General features: G+C 46.0%; 1 protein-coding gene across 1 annotated transcript; it reads right to left on the bottom strand.

Moving 5' to 3' along the window:
• Positions 1–775: 775 nt before the first annotated feature.
• Positions 776–19,786, bottom strand: TATDN1 (TatD DNase domain containing 1). Its single transcript, XM_075272067.1, has 12 exons — positions 19,726–19,786; positions 15,821–15,886; positions 15,478–15,527; positions 14,968–15,031; positions 12,573–12,716; positions 12,452–12,494; positions 12,047–12,132; positions 4,382–4,422; positions 3,183–3,259; positions 2,683–2,753; positions 2,079–2,205; positions 776–1,200 (listed from the first exon to the last, which is right to left on the bottom strand). The coding sequence occupies exons 1-12, from the start codon at positions 19,745–19,747 to the stop codon at positions 1,098–1,100; spliced, it is 894 nt and encodes a 297-aa protein (XP_075128168.1). The 5' UTR covers positions 19,748–19,786; the 3' UTR covers positions 776–1,097.
• Between the last annotated feature and the right edge of the window lie 321 nt (positions 19,787–20,107).

The following is a 20,107-nucleotide window of genomic DNA, read 5'->3' as shown; positions in this document are numbered from 1 at the left end:
TCCACCCTAGTCAGACATGTTACCTAACAGGTTAGCAGCAGCTATGTATGTGTCACCTGAGCTCCCACCATGCACTGCTCTCCAATAGCCAACATGCTGAAGTTATAGACATGTATAGAGAAGGAAACTGCAGAAGATAAGGGATCACATCTACATCACCACTGACCCCGGAACGGAGAGCTCCAGGTCATGTGACTGTATTATGGCTTTCTGAAAGCAGAGAGAAAAGGCATATTGGCTAGTGGGTGATAGGCTGTGGCTACTGGACACGGAGCAGAGACCAGATCACAAGACCTTGGAGAATAATACTAAGGATATATTAAAGGGATTGTCTGCAGGCTTGAATATATCTTGATGTATCTGCTGGATTCTTCCTTATAGGGTCATGTGATCAGAAACTGTAGTCTGGGAAATAGGACGGATACAAGGACCCTTACACCTAGATTTGTTGCAGAAATGGAGTGGTTTCTGCAGCGCCTGCATGGATTTCTGCAAGTCACACAGACGTATGTAATTTTTACAATAAACCTGTTGCATGTGAACATATTCCAATCATAACAGGGCCCAATACAGCATGAAGCAATGTGATCTGTATGTGCACGGCCCAGTGATGTGGATGTCCTCGCCTGCCTGTACGTCTGAGCGGTGTCCATACACTGGGTACATCGTAAGCAGGTCAGTACCATGAGGAAGGGTCTGCGCTATTACACGCTGGTGGCTGCTATATGCCCATGTGATGGTATACAGATGAATGGTAGCCATTGTTTGTTGCATACTTTATAATAGAGAGACCGGTCTGCCACCACAAACAGATATGGGACAGGCTTAGGACAATTCCTTAAGAACAGGTACATGATGCACTAAGGAGCCAGATCTATGGCAGAGCCTGGGTGACCGCTGCGCCCCCTGCAGGGCACTGACCTCGGCCATAGACTCCAGTCCATTGTCTCGTGCTTATTAGGATGAGTTCACACACCGCAGTTTTGTTCATCTCAGTCGTCTTATTCTGGAGTTCTGCTAGCCTCAGTCAAAATCAGGGACTGAAAATACTGCACCACATCCGCCATGTGTGAATTCATCCTTATAGCCATTCCACCTTACACGTCTGGGAAGAAAACTTTGGTTGTGTTGTTGTAGAGAGTCTTCGCCAGTTCCTCGGGTTCTTCTTCTCTGACTGACGCCATGATCTCCACCACTTGCCTGAAACACATACAGACGTCACCTATAGAGTCATTGCTGGGACTATAAAACTGTATTCACACGTAGCAAATATTTCTGTGTGCCAGTCCTCTATATCCTTGTTTGCCACATTAGATCACCTGTAGAAATCTCAGCAACAAATCAGCCATGTGTGAATACACACCTAACCCCATATTATAGGATTGTCTATATAGGTGAATGGGCCCTGCAGCTGACCCCGTATTAAAGGGGTTTTCCAGACTTATAATATTGATGGCCTATCCTTAGAATAAATCATCACTTGAAGATCGGCAGGGGTCTGACACTCAGGACCTTCACCGATCAGCTGTTTGAAGATTCTGCACCAGGTCAGGTGAGCGCTGCGGCCTCTCCACTACCTATAAAGCACAGCGCCGTACATTGTATAGTGGCTGTGCTTGGTATTGCCGTTTAGTCCATACACTTGAGACTGAACTGTGACAGACAAACATGGCGCCACCCAGCCTGTAACCTGGAAGCGACATTCAGGGATCTATAGACCAGTACCCCAACCAATCCATGGACAGGGGCAGAACTTTAAAATACAAGCACCAAGTCTTTCCTGCAGTGTACATGTACAGAAACTGTAGCATCTAATGTATCCCATGTACATACGTGCACCATTGTGATATTTCTGGTGCAGTTTGCATTCTCTTACAATAGTATCTCACCTATATGGATATAGCAGTCTACAGTATAGGAAGCCACTGATGGCCATCAGGACCTGCAGGTATTATTGGATCACAATGGAGCCTTCTAGCGGGTATTCCTATCATAATGTTCTGGCCAGGATACATGAATAGTGGGGACTGATACTAAGAGAACAGATATGTGTCCAATGATATGTGCCCGATACTCACTTGATATGGCAGGGCTCGTTCCTGTCCTTCAGGCAATGTCCTGACTCCCACTTCTTCTTCGTAGGGAATGTGGTTTTCACGTACTTGGAGCCGGCGTGAGTATTTTTCACCCCGCACCATGGGGCATCTATCATAAAAACAGGACAGCGGTGTCAGATATCTAAGAAAGAGCACAATGCACCAGTCCGCAATGGTCATGTGAGGAGAATTCTCCATTATAGGTGTAGTGAGATCATGTGATAGGGTGGGTGGTATCGGTGAGCTGAGACCCCTCACTGATGGCTGCAGGGTTATATTGTCAAGTATGGCTTCCAAGATGCAGAAGGGGCAACTAGAGTCAATAAAAAGGTAGGACGACGCCTCTACTTTGTCCATACCTATGGCCGGATGCTTAGGACATTCTTTGGTCTGTATTGAGGTCAAATCTCTGGCCAAAGAAGGAGCAGGGCCCTATAGAGGGGAGCAGGAGACCCCCTCCTGTAGGGTATATCAAGAAAACCCATGTGTAATATCTTATTTCTATGCTTTGATATAATTCTTTGAAACCCCAGGCCCAAACCCCGAGGCTGCACTACTGAGGGGTCCCTATTGTCTTGGTGCCCACCTGTCTCTATCATCAGCCTCTCGCTCGGGATGGTCTTCAGCACTTCCAGGTTGGACTCCGTTTTTAAGGAACTGGTAAAGGAAAAGTAAAAATGTAAGAGTGAAATGGAAAGCTGGATCCGTGTACAGACACGTCAGCGAGATACGGGATGGGACAGCACTGGGGTGTTACAGGATTATTAATGGATGACCGATACTTAGGATAGATAATCAATAGGCCTGAGTAAGGCAGAATAGATCGCCGCTGAAAAATCAGCTTCAAATGCCTAAATTTTTCAGCTATGGGAATTTCATATGGACAAATCCTCATAAGGGTCTTCTAACACTAAGGGGCAGTTCACATGATAGAAAATGAAGAGGAATTCCGTCTCCCAGGGTGGAATGCCGAGCTCTGCAGATGAATGGGGCGTAATAAGCAGGAAATATCCCCTCCCCCATTAACTTACTATTTACTAATGGGGTGCATTAGGAGGTCCCCTCTAACTCCGCATTCCCTCTTACCAGCCATTGATGCCAATGTAGAGATCCAGGCCGATGATGGCTTCTGCGTCTTCTTTTGTACCATCAAATGAATGAACCTGAATGAAGAGACACCATGTTAGGGCCTGCACTGACCCGGCACATATCACCAGGACTATATACATCATGTATACCTATAGAGCCGCTCCTTCTCACAGGATACGGTAATCGCCCCTCACTAACACGGTAAAGCCATTTCACAGACACAAGGGGCAGTGCCTACTACTGACAGTCCCACCTACTGGATCCATGCCAGTCCAGCGAGAACTCACTTCTAACCACACCATTCTAGTATCTCCACAGCAGCACCAACAATGCAGTGTGCAACCTATAGATGGCAGCACAGCAGTGTTTCCTATAGAAGTCCTATCTTGTCTCCTTTCTGTGAGATCCTGTATTGGTCACACCTTCCCTTGCTCCTCTATTGAGAGCTGTCCTTGTCACTGTATATGGTGGACGGGGCTGTATGACGCTTCCTTCAATATCTCACGCATTATAAATTGTAAAAACTTACTTTTGGTATCATATGAAATTGGAGATTCTCGCCTTCCATAGGACACATAGGACTCAGTTCTACCTCTATAATTCCCAGAGACATCACTAGTGGAATAGACAGGGGATTGGAATATATATATATATATATATATACTGTGTGCAGCTGTATATAAATAGCCCAGTGCCAACCAGTGATATCTCTGGAAATACTAAAGGTAGAACAACATCCATAGTGACACATGACGGATGAGAATCTGCGCTTACATATGACACAAAAAGCAGGTTTCTCCATTTTACAATGCCTGAGATAGATCTGTATAAAGTGACCCACAGCCCTGTACGCCAGACACAGGGGGGGAGAGAGAAAACTGCAGGATTTCACTGAAAGGAGTCAAAAGCTGTGACGGATGAGAGCAACGGACAGTCTGAACCCATCCTTAGAAATGTTACAATTTTCAGGATCTTTGCTTTGTGCTTCTTGTCTATCCTAACACATTGTAACAACCTCCCAGCTGTGAGAACGATTCCGTATATTTAGATTTTCCGCTTACACAGCAACAAGGCTATTTGTGGCAAGCAGAGATCTTGGCAATCGCACGGACGTCAGATGTTACATTAGACTCTATTGGATTAGGGATTGTATAATAGGAAAGTGAGCGCCATCTCTGGTCACATGACACACTCACCACACCCCCAACGCAGCGCTCTCGATTCCTCCGCATTATATCTGAAATAGGAGAATTAGGACATAAGGTGATTAATAAGAAACCTCCAAGTCTCGGTCTAGGGATCAGAGACAAGATGTGACTGATACGAAGTGTCTGACGTGCTCAGCCATCGCTGATATGGTCATACGTCAGGAGACTGCACGGACATGGACTATCACAGCCTGCTCACCGCCTGTACTATCACAGTGGGAATACTACACTCAACGGCCACTTTATTAGGTACACCTGTCCAACTGCTCGTTAACACTTAATTTCTAATCAGCCAATCACATGGCGGCAACTCAGTGCATTTAGGCATGTAGACATGGTCAAGACAATCTCCTGCAGTTCAAACCGAGCATCAGTATGGGGAAGAAAGGTGATTTGAGTGCCTTTGAACGTGGCATGGTTGTTGGTGCCAGAAGGGCTGGTCTGAGTATTTCAGAAACTGCTGATCTACTGGGATTTTCACGCACAACCATCTCTAGGGTTTACAGAGAATGGTCCGAAAAAGAAAAAACATCCAGTGAGCGGCAGTTCTGTGGGTGGAAATGCGTTGTTGATGCCAGAGGTCAGAGGAGAATGGCCAGACTGGTTCGAGCTGATAGAAAGGCAACAGTGACTCAAATAGCCACCCGTTACAACCAAGGTAGCCAGAAGAGCATCTCTGAACGCACAGTACGTCCAACTTTGAGGCAGATGGGCTACAGCAGCAGAAGACCACACCGGGTGCCACTCCTTTCAGCTAAGAACAGGAAACTGAGGCTACAATTTGCACAAGCTCATCGAAATTGGACAATTGAAGATTGGAAAAACGTTGCCTGGTCTGATGAGTCTCGATTTCTGCTGCGACATTCGGATGGTAGGGTCAGAATTTGGCGTCAACAACATGAAAGCATGGTGTTACGATACTGGTGATACAGCTGGAATCCGATAGCCAGGAAGGACGGCAGACACAGCGGAGTAAGAGACTTGATCGATGGATAGCCAGAAGTCGGTGCACAGAGCGGGTAGTCGGGTGAAGCCAGGAGTCGGTACACGGAGCGGGTAGTCAGATGAAGCCAGGAGTCGGTACACAGAGCGGGTAGTCGGGTGAAGCCAGGAGTCGGTACACGGAGCGGGTAGTCAGGTGAAGCCAGGAGTCGAAACACGGAGCGGGTAATCAGATGAAGCCAGGAGTCGATACACGGAGCGGGTAAGCAGGAGAAGCCAAGGTATACTGAGCAAGAATACCTCAGAGCTAGAGGACTGGGAACAAACACAATACTCAAGCATTGGTTATAATATGCTCTGGGTATATATAGGCCTAAACAGGAAACATGATGGCTGCAAACAGGAAACAAGATGGCCATGGTCATGAAGCAATACTCGCCACATTAACTGTGGGCAAGAGTCAAGGAACAGCAGCCTCCAGTGGTAGGAGTAATAATGACACCTGAATAGCGGCCACTAGTGGAGATCCTTGGAACAGTATCTTCACATGATGAAACAGAGGTTCTAACACATAGATTCTGACATTACTCCCTCCTTTAACAGCGGCCTCTGGACGCTGCTTGACCTGGCTTGTCTGGATATCTTTGGTGGAATTCTCTAATCAAACGAGGAGCATTGATGTTGCTGATGGGCTCCCATGAATTTTCCGAAGGACCATATCCCTGCCACTGTATTAAATATTGCAGACGGTTTCTGAAGATCCTAGAATCCAGAATTCTCTCAACCACGTAGTGTTCTTCTCCAGCAACTTTAATGGGACCCGGAGGAGGCAACAGACGGCCTCGAAACGGATTGGGAACAACTGGTTTCAATAGTGCCACATGAAATACTGGATGTATCTTCATTGTCTTGGGGAGTTGGAGACGGAAAGCCACAGAGCCTACTTGTGCTGTTATCTTAAAAGGACCAATAAACTTCTGTCCTAGTTTTACTGACGGTACATTGAGCTTTAAGTTTTTAGTAGACAGCCAAACTTCGTCCCCTATCTGAAAGGTCGGTGAAGGTCTGCGTAACCTATCAGCTGTCTTCTTATACTTTTCCTGAGCAAGTTTCAGAGTCTCTTTTAACATCTTGACATTTTGCTGTAATGCTTGGATTCTATCGGTGACTGCAGGAATGAAGGTCTCAATCGGAAAGTTAGGAAGAATATTGGGGTGGTAACCTAGATTTGCAAAAAATGGAGTCTGTTTCGTTGATGCGTGCTGTGAGTTGTTATAAGAGAATTCTGCCACAGGAAGTAAGTCAAACCAATCGTCCTGCAGATGACATGTATAACATCGTAGGTATTGTTCCAAGGTCTGATTGGTGCGCTCTGTTTGTCCATTCGACTGAGGGTGGAAGGCAGATGATAGATTAATATCGATATTTAATGCAGTACAAAAACTTCGCCAGAATCTTGAGGTAAATTGTACTCCACGATCTGAGACAACCTCATCAGGCACTCCATGAAGACGAAAAATGTTGTGAATGACAAGATCAGCTGTCTCCTCAGCTGAAGGTAATCCAGAACAAGGGACAAAATGTGCGGCTTTAGTGAGACGATCCACCACCACCAGAATGGTATTCTTCCCCTTAGAAACTGGCAGATCTACGATAAAGTCCATAGAAATTGATCCCCAGGGGCGAGATGGAATTGGTAAGGGCTGTAACAATCCCATAGGTGAAGAGCGCGGAATCTTATTCCTTGCACAGGTACTGCAAGATGTCACATATTTCTTCACATCCTTGAGATGATCAGGCCACCAAAAGAAGCGGGATAGGAATTCTTGTGTCTTCTGCACTCCCTTATGACCCCCTATTTTGGAGTCGTGAATTAGTTTTAAGACTTCTAGTCGTACTGCTTCAGGAACATAGAGACGGTCCTCATGGATCCACACCTTGTTCTTGAAGACTAATGATAAATCATTGGGGGGATGTGCCAAGACTGGGTCACTTGTATAGGCTTCTCTTATCTTCCCCAGCAGGTCTGTGTTATGGATCACCCCGAAGAATCTTGATTCATGGAGGATAGTCTTTGGTGGCTCTGCAGGAGAGGATTCAGTGGAAAACATTCGAGATAAGGCATCGGCCTTACCATTCCGAGAACCAGGCCTGTAGGAAATTAAGAAATTAAATTGATTTAGGAACAAGCTCCATCGGGCTTGACGAGGACACAGACATTTGGCAGATCTAACAAATTCTAAATTGCGATGGTCAGTTAAGACCACTATTTGCTGTGTTGCGCCCTGTAAGTGATGTCTCCATTCTTTGAAAGCGGCTACGATCGCTAGGAGCTCCTTGTTTCCTACATCATAATTCTTTTCTGATGAGGTCAGGCGTCTTGAGAAGTAGGCACAAGGGTGTAGCATGTCTTTTTCCCCAACTCTTTGTGACAAAATGGCTCCGATTGCACAATCCGAGGCATCCACTTCAACAATAAATGCACGTTCCGGATCAGGATGTATCAATATGGGAGCTGTTGTAAACTTAGTCTTTAGTTGAGAGAAAGCTTCTTGTGCCTGCGTGGACCAGACGAAGGCTGCTCCCTTCTTTGTTAATCGGGTAATTGGTGCAATTATCTCCGAAAAATGTTTGATGAAACGTCTATAAAAATTGGCAAATCCCACAAAGCGTTGCACCTCCTTCACATTTTTGGGAATGGGCCAGTCCATGATTGCTTGAACTTTACTAGTATCCATGCATAGTCCTGAAGGAGAGATTACATAACCCAGAAACTGTATTTCTCTTTGATGGAATTCGCACTTCTCCAGCTTGATGCAGAGTTGGTTGTCCCTCAAACGTTTCAGCACGGTCTTCACGTGATCTTGATGTTCTTCTAATGTGTTGGAAAAAATTAGAATATCATCAAGGTAGATGACAACAAATAAGTCTAATAAGTCTCTGAAAAGATCATTAACAAAGTGTTGGAAGGTTGCCGGTGCATTACAAAGACCAAAGGGCATGACCATGTATTCAAAATGCCCATATCGTGATCTAAACACTGTCTTCCATTCATCCCCTGGTCTAATACGAATAAGATTATAGGCTCCTCGGAGGTCTAGCTTTGTGAATACTTTTGCTTGATGGACTCTCTCCAGCAATTCAGGAATTAATGGCAGGGGATAACGGTTCTTTATGGTAACCTTATTCAGTTCCCTGTAGTCGATGCATGGTCTAAGTGAACCATCCTTCTTTTTAACAAAAAATATGGGTGCACCTGCTGGTGATGAAGATGGACGAATAAATCCCTTTGCCAAATTCTCATCAATGTACTCCTTGAGAGACTTCAGTTCGGGCTTTGCTAAAGGATAGATGGTTCCAAAAGGTATAGCCGCACCTGGTAACAACTCCACCGGACAGTCATAATCGCGGTGTGGCGGGAGTTTGTCAGCATTCTTCTTATCGCAGACATCAGCGAATTCTGCATATATGACTGGTAATCCTGTAGTTGATTGAGGGTTCTCCTCTGGCTTGCTCTGGGGTTGTTCAGAAAAACACTCTTGTTGTAAAGACTCGGATGGAAAGGATATTTTCTTAGTCTCCCAATCAATTATAGGGTTCTGTGTACGCAGCCATGGCAATCCCAAAATAATAGGGAAGTGTGGGGATGAAATTAGAAGGAAAGATAGGACCTCATGGTGATTAAGCTCCATGACCATCTCCAGGGGTTCGGTCTCATGATCATCTGGTCCTGAGTTCAGTGGAGACCCGTCCACAGTTTCCATAACGATAGGAGACCGCCTTTTTTGCAGTTTCACCCCATGTCTTCTGGCAAAGTCAATGTCCATAAAGTTACCGTTAGCTCCAGAATTGACCATAGCTTGTGTGGATATCCACTGGGAGTTGGCTAGGAATTTTACAGACATAACACAGTGGGAGTCCTTGTTCTCCTTTCCTATACCAGGTGCAATGGAGCGAGTAACTGCAACCACAGGTGAAACATGTTCAGAGCACACAGATTCCTCATCTGAAAATTCTGGTTCGACCATAGCGGCAACAGTCTTGCGCCCCCGGTGGGGACAATTAATGAGGAAGTGATCATTCTTTCCACAATAGAAACATTGATTCTCTCGAAGCCTACGTTCTCTTCTTTCAGCATTTTCACATCTCTGCATGCTGTCTACTTGCATCAGCTCTACTCCGGATTCCTGGTACCCTTTCTCCTGGGAGTCTCTGGTAGCCGGAGCTGAAACAGAAGTATAGCTGTTAGGCTGCATTCACACAGAGTAACGCCAGGCGTTTTTTGTGTGTTTTTTGCACATAGCGCCGCGTTTACGCCGCGTATACGCCGCGTATATGCCGCGTATACGCCGGGCAACGCCACCGCTAAATAGCGCGGCGTTAACGCGGCGTATACGCGGCGTTAACGCGGCGCTACGCGGCGTAAACGCGGCGCTATGTGCAAAAAACACACAAAAAACGCCTGGCGTTACTCTGTGTGAATGCAGCCTTATTGTTACGGAACCACAAGGAGCCCCATCTCTCCTGTTTACGTTCAGCCAATCTAGTGTCAATCCGGATACAGTGTTGTACGAATTTATCCACCTCAGTGGGAGCTTCAGCACGTGCCAACTCATCTTTTATTGTCCCAGAAAGACCATTTCTGAAGATTGTAAGCTTAGCAGCATCATTCCATTTAGTGTCAATTACCCACCTCCTGAATTCCAAGGCATATTCAGCTACTGAGCGTTTGCCCTGGCGTAGTGCTAGTAAAGTCGCCTCCGCTGTAGCCACTCGGTTGGGATCGTCAAACACTTCACTCATAGCTGCCAGGAAGTCTTTTAAATTATTCAGCCGAACATCGTTTGTCTCGATGAAAGGGCTAGCCCAGGCTAATGCCTTATGTGTCAGGAGCATGATGATGCACAAAACCTTGGATCGGTCGGTGGGGTAATGCATGGGATGAGCTTCAAAAAAGAGTTGGCACTGATTGAGGAATCCTCGAAATTTATCTCGGTCCCCACCAAACCTAAAGGGTGGAAGTGGCAGAGTGGGAAGGGCAGATGCTGTTCCACCACGCTCTTGGGACTCCAGTTTGACCATGCGGTCAGTTAGATCACGTACCAATTCCTGCAAGTTTTGGATGGCTTGTCCATAAACTTGAATGTGGTGTGTAGTCTGATTTTCCAAGGCCGTATGTTTAGTCTTGAAGTCACGCACCTCACTATGAAGCTTGGACAGTGTACCGTGCATCTGGTTCACACGATCCTCCAGACTCTTAATCCCGGCGGATTCCATTATTAAGGCTTGAGTATCCTGTTACGATACTGGTGATACAGCTGGAATCCGATAGCCAGGAAGGACGGCAGACACAGCGGAGTAAGAGACTTGATCGATGGATAGCCAGAAGTCGGTGCACAGAGCGGGTAGTCGGGTGAAGCCAGGAGTCGGTACATGGAGCGGGTAGTCAGATGAAGCCAGGAGTCGGTACACAGAGCGGGTAGTCGGGTGAAGCCAGGAGTCGGTACACGGAGCGGGTAGTCAGGTGAAGCCAGGAGTCGAAACACGGAGCGGGTAATCAGATGAAGCCAGGAGTCGATACACGGAGCGGGTAAGCAGGAGAAGCCAAGGTATACTGAGCAAGAATACCTCAGAGCTAGAGGACTGGGAACAAACACAATACTCAAGCATTGGTTATAATATGCTCTGGGTATATATAGGCCTAAACAGGAAACAAGATGGCCGCAAACAGGAAACAAGATGGCCATGGTCATGAAGCAATACTCGCCACATTAACTGTGGGCAAGAGTCAAGGAACAGCAGCCTCCAGTGGTAGGAGTAATAATGACACCTGAATAGCGGCCACTAGTGGAGATCCTTGGAACAGTATCTTCACATGATGAAACAGAGGTTCTAACACATAGATTCTGACACATGGATCCATCCTGCCTTGTATCAACGGTTCAGGCTGGTGGTGGTGGTGTCATGGTGTGGGGAATATTTTCTTGGCACTCTTTGGGCCCCTTGGTACCAATTGAGCATCGTTGCAACGCCAAAGCCTACCTGAGTATTGTTGCTGACCATGTCCATCCCTTTATGACCACAATGTACCCAACATCTGATGGCTACTTTCAGCAGGATAATGCAATGCCATGTCATAAAGCTGGAATCATCTCAGACTGGTTTCTTGAACATGACAATGAGTTCACTGTACTCCAATGGCCTCCACAGTCACCAGATCTCAATCCAATAGAGGAGCATCTTTGGGATGTGGTGGAACGGGAGATTCGCATCATGGATGTGCAGCCGACAAATCTGCGACTGCAACTGTGTGATGCCATCATGTCAATATGGACCAAAATCTCTGAGGAATGCTTCCAGCACCTTGTTGTATCTATGCCACGAAGAATTGAGGCAGTTCTGAAGGCAAAAGGGGGTCCAACCCGTTACTAGCATGGTGTACCTAATAAAGGGACCGGTGAGTGTATGTATTACTGATCTGCTGCCCTTCACCGAGCCACCACTAGAGGGAGCTCACTGCGTTTTATTGAGCTGTATAGATCTGTCCTCGGTGAGCTCCCCCTAGTGGTGGCTGTGTGCAGCTGGAATTTTTATATTTTTGCTGAGTGTGACTAGAGAGGCAAGCAGACACTATTAGGAAGTCATATGATAGTATACATTATATTAAATTCCTACACATAGTATTGTAACCCAAACGTGACGTCCACCTACCTAAAAACTCCTTGTGAGCGTTTCTACAGTGCAGGAACATGGGGAGCCGAGACTTCTCTGCCAGGGCAAACTGCTGCTCAAAATACCTTCATAGAAAGAAGAATGAGAAGAAATACAACCATAAGACAGCGGGGTCTACAATGTGGCCTCTGGGCTCCAGCCAAGGGCCACACGTCACATTTTGCAGGGGCAGGATTACAGCTGGGCACATTGTGATCCTGAACAAGGAAACAGTGCTACATGCATTACCTTCCCCTAGGGTCTGGGGGCAGCACACGTCATGCGGATTTAGCGGCACCCCCCCCCCCCCAGGTATTCTACAATAAGTATATCTCACAGCTGGACTCATGTTACACCCAAATTACTGCACTGAATTAGAGGTTACGAGCGATGGATCCTTCTTACTTCAGTTGTGTTTCCTTTGGACAAAACTCCAGTCTGTCAAAGTCTGCGCAGAAGAAAAGAAATCTGGTAAGATCAGGATTTATGGTTTGCACAAAGAATCAGAGATCTGCGTTACACTCACCCAGGCCGCACTCTCCGACCGCCACAACCTTCCCCTTATTGTCCTCTATCAGCTTCTGTAGATCTGATAAGTACTGGTCGGGGTCTCCAGCCTCAAACTCTCCACACCTGGTGGGATGGCAGCCGACCGTGCTGAAGAAGCGACCTGGCAAATCCACAGTATAGTCTATAAATAGATCTCATAGGTACACAGCATGTTACACTGGAAACAGTCAGCAAGCTTGGCAATAGGTACAACACTTCAGCAGAATAGTGCACCAGCAGAATAGTGAGCGCAGCTCTGGAGTATAATACAGGATAAGTAATGTAATGTATGTACACAGTGACTGTACCAGCAGAATAGTGAGCGCTGCTCTGGAGTATAATACAGGATAAGTAATGTAATGTATGTACACAGTGACTGCACCAGCAGAATAGTGAGTGCAGCTCTGGAGTATAATACAGGATAAGTAATGTAATGTATGTACACAGTGACTGTACCAGCAGAATAGTGAGCGCAGCTCTGGAGTATAATACAGGATAAGTAATGTAATGTATGTACACAGTGACTGTACCAGCAGAATAGTGAGCGCTGCTCTGGAGTATAATACAGGATAAGTAATGTAATGTATGTACACAGTGACTACACCAGCAGAATAGTAAGTGCAGCTCTGGAGTATAATACAGGATAAGTAATGTAATGTATGTACACAGTGACTGCACCAGCAGAATAGTGAGTGCAGCTCTGGAGTATAATACAGGATAAGTAATGTAATGTATGTACATAATGACTGCACCAGCAGAATAGTGAGCGCAGCTCTGGAGAATTATACAGGATAAGTAATGTAATGTATGTACACAGTGACTGTACCAGCAGAATAGTGAGCGCAGCTCTGGAGTATAATACAGGATAAGTAATGTAATGTATGTACACAGTGACTGTACCAGCAGAATAGTGAGCGCAGCTCTGGAGTATAATACAGGATAAGTAATGTAATGTATGTACACAGTGACTGTACCAGCAGAATAGTGAGCGCTGCTCTGGAGTATAATACAGGATAAGTAATGTAATGTATGTACACAGTGACTGCACCAGCAGAATAGTGAGTGCAGCTCTGGAGTATAATACAGGATAAGTAATGTAATGTATGTACATAGTGACTGCACCAGCAGAATAGTGAGCGCAGCTCTGGAGTATAATACAGGATAAGTAATGTAATGTATGTACACAGTGACTGTACCAGCAGAATAGTGAGCGCAGCTCTGGAGTATAATACAGGATAAGTAATGTAATGTATGTACACAGTGACTGTACCAGCAGAATAGTGAGCGCAGCTCTGGAGTATAATACAGGATAAGTAATGTAATGTATGTACACAGTGACTGCACCAGCAGAATAGTGAGCGCAGCTCTGGAGTATAATACAGGATAAGTAATGTAATGTATGTACACAGTGACTGTACCAGCAGAATAGTGAGCGCTGCTCTGGAGTATAATATAGGATAAGTAATGTAATGTATGTACACAGTGACTGCACCAGCAGAATAGTGAGCGCAGCTCTGGAGTATAATACAGGATAAGTAATGTAATGTATGTACACAGTGACTGCACCAGCAGAATAGTGAGCGCAGCTCTGGAGTATAATACAGGATAAGTAATGTAATGTATGTACACAGTGACTGCACCAGCAGAATAGTGAGCGCAGCTCTGGAGTATAATATAGGATAAGTAATGTAATGTATGTACACAGTGACTGCACCAGCAGAATAGTGAGCGCAGCTCTGGAGTATAATACAGGATAAGTAATGTATGTACACAGTGACTGTACCAGCAGAATAGTGAGCGCAGCTCTGGAGTATAATACAGGATAAGTAATGTAATGTATGTACATAGTGACTGCACCAGCAGAATAGTGAGCGCAGCTCTGGAGTATAATACAGGATAAGTAATGTAATGTATGTACACAGTGACTGTACCAGCAGAATAGTGAGCGCAGCTCTGGAGTATAATACAGGATAAGTAATGTAATGTATGTACACAGTGACTGCACCAGCAGAATAGTGAGCGCAGCTCTGGAGTATAATACAGGATAAGTAATGTAATGTATGTACACAGTGACTGTACCAGCAGAATAGGGAGCGCAGCTCTGGAGTATAATACAGGATAAGTAATGTAATGTATGTACACAGTGACTGTACCAGCAGAATAGTGAGCGCAGCTCTGGAGTATATACAGGATAAGTAATGTAATGTATGTACACAGTGACTGTACCAGCAGAATAGGGAGCGCAGCTCTGGAGTATAATACAGGATATAACTCACGATAACTACAACTTAAGTTCAATTTGGTAACGGAAAACTACCTGAATCAATTTCTCAGGAATAGGGGGACTAGCGAAATATGTGATAGATAAATACCATTGGTCCGGGCCATATCGATCGCCTCTTTGCTCTCATGTAGGTTTCCTCCTGTGATCATAAACTGAAGAGAAATAAACAGAAGGTTTGGTTATTTTTGGTGAACGAGTTGTACCCGTCAACAAAAATGTGCTATATCCTGCAATTGTATTCTGACCACTTAGCCTAACAGTAGACTGGCATTTGCCAATCCTGTAGGGACTTTCTTTGCAGCAATCACCTCATTTACTTTACAGACAATATTACAACAGAAGTTAAGACCTCTATAGATAACACCACTGAGCCATCCTTACATCACTACTGAGAATAGATGATGTCACAGCGTATCTCCTCCCCTCCCTACACAGGGCATGTCTAAGAAACCCTCCCATAGTAGTACTGCAGATCAGCTTCATTAACTTCTATGGAGGCAAGTGCGGCTCTGTTCCTGGAAGAAAGCCGCCATGTTTTCTAATACTGGACAACCATGTTAATAGTGAGTGTGTTGGGACAGGACATGCACCCCCTCACCTTCTCCACGCCGACCTTCACAGCACGTTCAATTATATCTGCAAAGTCATCTGTAAATGGAAGAGAAAACATGAATCATTCTTATCTCAGGAATGACCACGGATGAGCTGATAAGGACTGGGTGGAAGTCCTGACCAGCCGGGCCACAGAAGGGGCCACATGTGACGCTTGGTCCCTCCTGACTCTATAATTCTATGTGCTGGAAGAACAGGGGAGAACATTTTTGGTGTGACGCACCCAGAGGGCCACATTATTGGTCTCTCATCATTAGGAGCCCATATGTATACAGTGAGCGCCCCCTAGGTGTTGTGCACTGTATGACATCGTTACTGATACAACTTACCTTGATGTTTCTTTGTGCCTCTATAGATTCCCCTGAACATGGGATCCGTCAGGTTTATACCGATGTCTGAGAACAAACACAAGGAAGAAAATGTCTTCAGTACACTAAGGGGCATTACACTGTGTGGGTCCACTATGTAGGAGGTATATACTAAGGTGCCACTAAGGGGCACTATACTGTGTGGGGCCAGTAAGGGGGCATTATATTGTATGTGACACTCAGGGGCGTTTTATTGTGTGCGGCCAGTAAGGGGTCAACACTAAGGGGCATTATACTTTGTGGGGTCAATAAGGAAGCATTATAATGTATGGGGCATTATATTCTAAAGTAAACAATAAGGGGCATTATACTATGGGGAGGGGGCACTATACAGGCCATACACGTTAGAATTTGGACGGTCTTCACATGGTTGTCCGATTGTCTATGGGATTATCTGAACACATGATTCTGCCATCAGGGGGGCAGTTTAATTTTTAAAAGAACAAGAAAGTTCAGCAAGTCTCCCCCACACTACACCCTGCATTTACATTAGTGTTAATGGGAATGGTCACTGACTGTCTCTGTCCATTTCTCTGCTGCAGTTTATGTTTGTTGCTGACATCCCTCAACGGACATTAACAAGGGTAGCCTGAACCCCCCCCCTAGGGCTTCTATTACACAGGTGTGTTTTTGATCAGAGTAGAAACAACATCACATGCGCTAATGTGAATAAAGACCACATGTAATGGCACCCTCAGGCCGGCTTCACATGGACACATTTGGTTGTCAGCAGTATAGTTGTTTATGATGCTTGGAGTTCCGGCTTCCTCGCAGCTTCAGTGTCCCGAATTGTAATGTCCGTGTGAAGCCGGCGTAAGGGTTACTAATATGTGAGGTGCCTGGAGGCAGGAATTCAGTAACTCCACTATGGAGATCCTTAAGGCTGAGGCCCCACGTTGCGGAAATGCAGTTTTGTTTTCTTTTTTGTTGCAGTTTTTGGAGCCAAAGCCAAGAATGGCTACAAGAGGAATAGGAAATATATAGGAAGTAGAGATGAGCGAACACTGTTCGGATCAGCCGATCCGAACAGCACGCACCCATAGAAATGAATGGAAGCACCTGTGATGCCGGCAAAGTGTACTTGTCAGGTGCTTCCATTCATTTCTATGGGAGCTTGCTGTTCGGATTGGCTGATCCGAACAGTGTTCGCTCATCTCTAATAGGAAGTTCTTATACTTCTACCTTTTGCACAATCCACTCCTGGCTTTGGCTCAAATAACTGCAACAAATAAAGCTGCGTTTCCGCAACGTGGGGCCTTAGCCTAAAGGAGTATTCTAGGAATATGCTGTTGAGCTCCACTGCTACTCAGGTAGAATCTGTACATCACACGGCCATGCTGTAATTCAATCTAATTGAAATGAATGGGGATGAGCTGCAATACTAAGCACCGCGGTCTCTGTACCTACCTATACATCCCAACTTTTGAAAGAGTCGAAAGAGGGAGAAAATATGCGCCGAGGGAAACTTAACGCCACCCACTTTTACGTTGATTCCGCCCATTCTCATGGGGTTTTTTTTATGTGCCCCCACACGGCCCCCCCCTTCATCTGCTCCAGTGTCATGCCGTGCTCCCCCTTCATCTGCAGCATTGTGATGCCATTCCCCCCCCTGCACCTGCCACAGTGTCATGCCGTTCTCCTCCCCTTCATCTGGCCCAGTGTCATGCTGTGCTCCCTCCTGCTCTTTATCTGCCCCCAGTTTCATAGGCCCCTTACATTATGTCCCCCTAGATTTGTAACACAAAGAAATAGTTGGACCTTCCCACGCTGCTGTCTCCGCTCACTCACTCCACATAGTTGTCGGGCGGATGGCTGGGAGATGTGCGTAACTGCTCTGCACCATGTATGCCACACGTAGCCGGAGCTGCGAGTAGGCGCCATGCTGGGCGGGCTCGGGAGCAGAGAGCGGCCCGCCCACACACTGCCTCGGACGTATCAGGCCGCGCCGCTTCTCCACAGGCCCGCCCAGAGCCTGGCGTGGACCAATGGGAGCGCCGTGGACAGAGCAGCGAGGACGCCATGACAGGCTGTACAATGGAGCTGGAGTATCGTTTCGCCGGTCCCGGTGGGGCTGTCGGGGGAGTGCGCGGCTCGGGAGGTGGCTTCTCATTCCTTCCGGCAAAATATCTAGGTATGTGCGAAATCTCAGCCAAATCTGTACAGGCGTTTGGCTGTGATTGAGGAACAAACATTCAAACACACAAACTTTAGGATGGATACAGTGTGAGACAGCTATATACTATCACTGGAAGGACCTGGCTGTATACATATATATATATACTATCACTGGAAGGACCTGGCTGTATACATATATATACTATCACTGGAAGGACCTGGCTGTATACATATATATATATATACTATCACTGGAAGGACCTGGCTGTATACATATATATATACTATCACTGGAAGGACCTGGCTGTATACATATATATATACTATCACTGGAAGGACCTGGCTGTATACATATATATATACACTCACCGGCCACTTTATTAGGTACACCTGTCCAACTGCTCGTTAACACTTAATTTCTAATCAGCCAATCACATGGCGGCAACTCAGTGCATTTAGGCATGTAGACATGGTCAAGACAATCTCCTGCAGTTCAAACCGAGCATCAGTATGGGGAAGAAAGGTGATTTGAGTGCCTTTGAACGTGGCATGGTTGTTGGTGCCAGAAGGGCTGGTCTGAGTATTTCAGAAACTGCTGATCTACTGGGATTTTCACGCACAACCATCTCTAGGGTTTACAGAGAATGGTCCGAAAAAGAAAAAACATCCAGTGAGCGGCAGTTCTGTGGGCGGAAATGTGTTGTTGATGCCAGAGGTCAGAGGAGAATGGCCAGACTGGTTCGAGCTGATAGAAAGGCAACAGTGACTCAAATAGCCACCCGTTACAACCAAGGTAGCCAGAAGAGCATCTCTGAACGCACAGTATGTCGAACTTTGAGGCAGATGGGCTACAGCAGCAGAAGACCACACCGGGTGCCACTCCTTTCAGCTAAGAACAGGAAACTGAGGCTACAATTTGCACAAGCTCATCGAAATTGGACAATTGAAGATTGGAAAAACGTTGCCTGGTCTGATGAGTCTCGATTTCTGCTGCGACATTCGGATGGTAGGGTCAGAATTTGGCGTCAACAACATGAAAGCATGGATCCATCCTGCCTTGTATCAACGGTTCAGGCTGGTGGTGGTGGTGTCATGGTGTGGGGAATATTTTCTTGGCACTCTTTGGGCCCCTTGGTACCAATTGAGCATCGTTGCAACGCCAAAGCCTACCTGAGTATTGTTGCTGACCATGTCCATCCCTTTATGACCACAATGTACCCAACATCTGATGGCTACTTTCAGCAGGATAATGCAATGCCATGTCATAAAGCTGGAATCATCTCAGACTGGTTTCTTGAACATGACAATGAGTTCACTGTACTCCAATGGCCTCCACAGTCACCAGATCTCAATCCAATAGAGGAGCATCTTTGGGATGTGGTGGAACGGGAGATTCGCATCATGGATGTGCAGCCGACAAATCTGCGACTGCAACTGTGTGATGCCATCATGTCAATATGGACCAAAATCTCTGAGGAATGCTTCCAGCACCTTGTTGTATCTATGCCACGAAGAATTGAGGCAGTTCTGAAGGCAAAAGGGGGTCCAACCCGTTACTAGCATGGTGTACCTAATAAAGTGGCCGGTGAGTGTATATTATCACTGGAAGGACCTCACTGGGATGACACCTTGTAAGTATAGGAGACATAGAAGAGGTCCTTACTGGGTCTAGTATTTAGTCACAACCATGGCATGCTGTGCACGGGCAGGAGGGTATGAAGGGCTGGGATAGGGGGTAATAATCCTCTCACCAATGAATCTGAAGACTGACATACTGACTCCAGCGTGCTGAGCCTCCCTCCTTGTCCCAGCATGCACTGCGGCCAGCAATCATCTTGCTATCCCCTTCACCCCTCCATTTTGATACACCCTGAAATACACCCGACATTACAGAAGAAATCCAACAAGCAAAACTCAATAACAACCAAGATAACGCTTTATACATTTTATTAAATCTTCTTTCTCGTCTGTTCGTAACCATTTGTCTCCATGACTGACAATATTGTGTTAAATATGATAGAATTTGGTCTCTGACAAAATGGCGCCCAGTTTCCCTCTAGCGCAAAGACTAGACGCTGCAGTTTACGTAACGAGCGTCCCCTCATCACGTGCTCTCCGGACGACCAATCGCTG

This window comes from Leptodactylus fuscus, chromosome 4 (assembly GCF_031893055.1).
Source record: "Leptodactylus fuscus isolate aLepFus1 chromosome 4, aLepFus1.hap2, whole genome shotgun sequence".
Classification (NCBI taxonomy): domain Eukaryota; kingdom Metazoa; phylum Chordata; class Amphibia; order Anura; family Leptodactylidae; genus Leptodactylus; species Leptodactylus fuscus.
This window is presented reverse-complemented; position numbering and strand designations above follow the sequence as displayed.

Bases quoted from the DNA above. Each gene is read 5' to 3' on its own strand.
- TATDN1 (XM_075272067.1), bottom strand. From the start codon at position 19,747: ATGTCAGTCTTCAGATTCATTG. The intron at 4,423-12,046 runs GTAGGTGGACGT...CTCCTATTTCAG, and splicing joins CGCTCACAAGGAGTTTTTAG to ATATAATGCGGAGGAATCGA. The intron at 1,201-2,078 runs GTGAGTATCGGG...TATGTGTTTCAG, and splicing joins AACGAGCCCTGCCATATCAA to GCAAGTGGTGGAGATCATGG.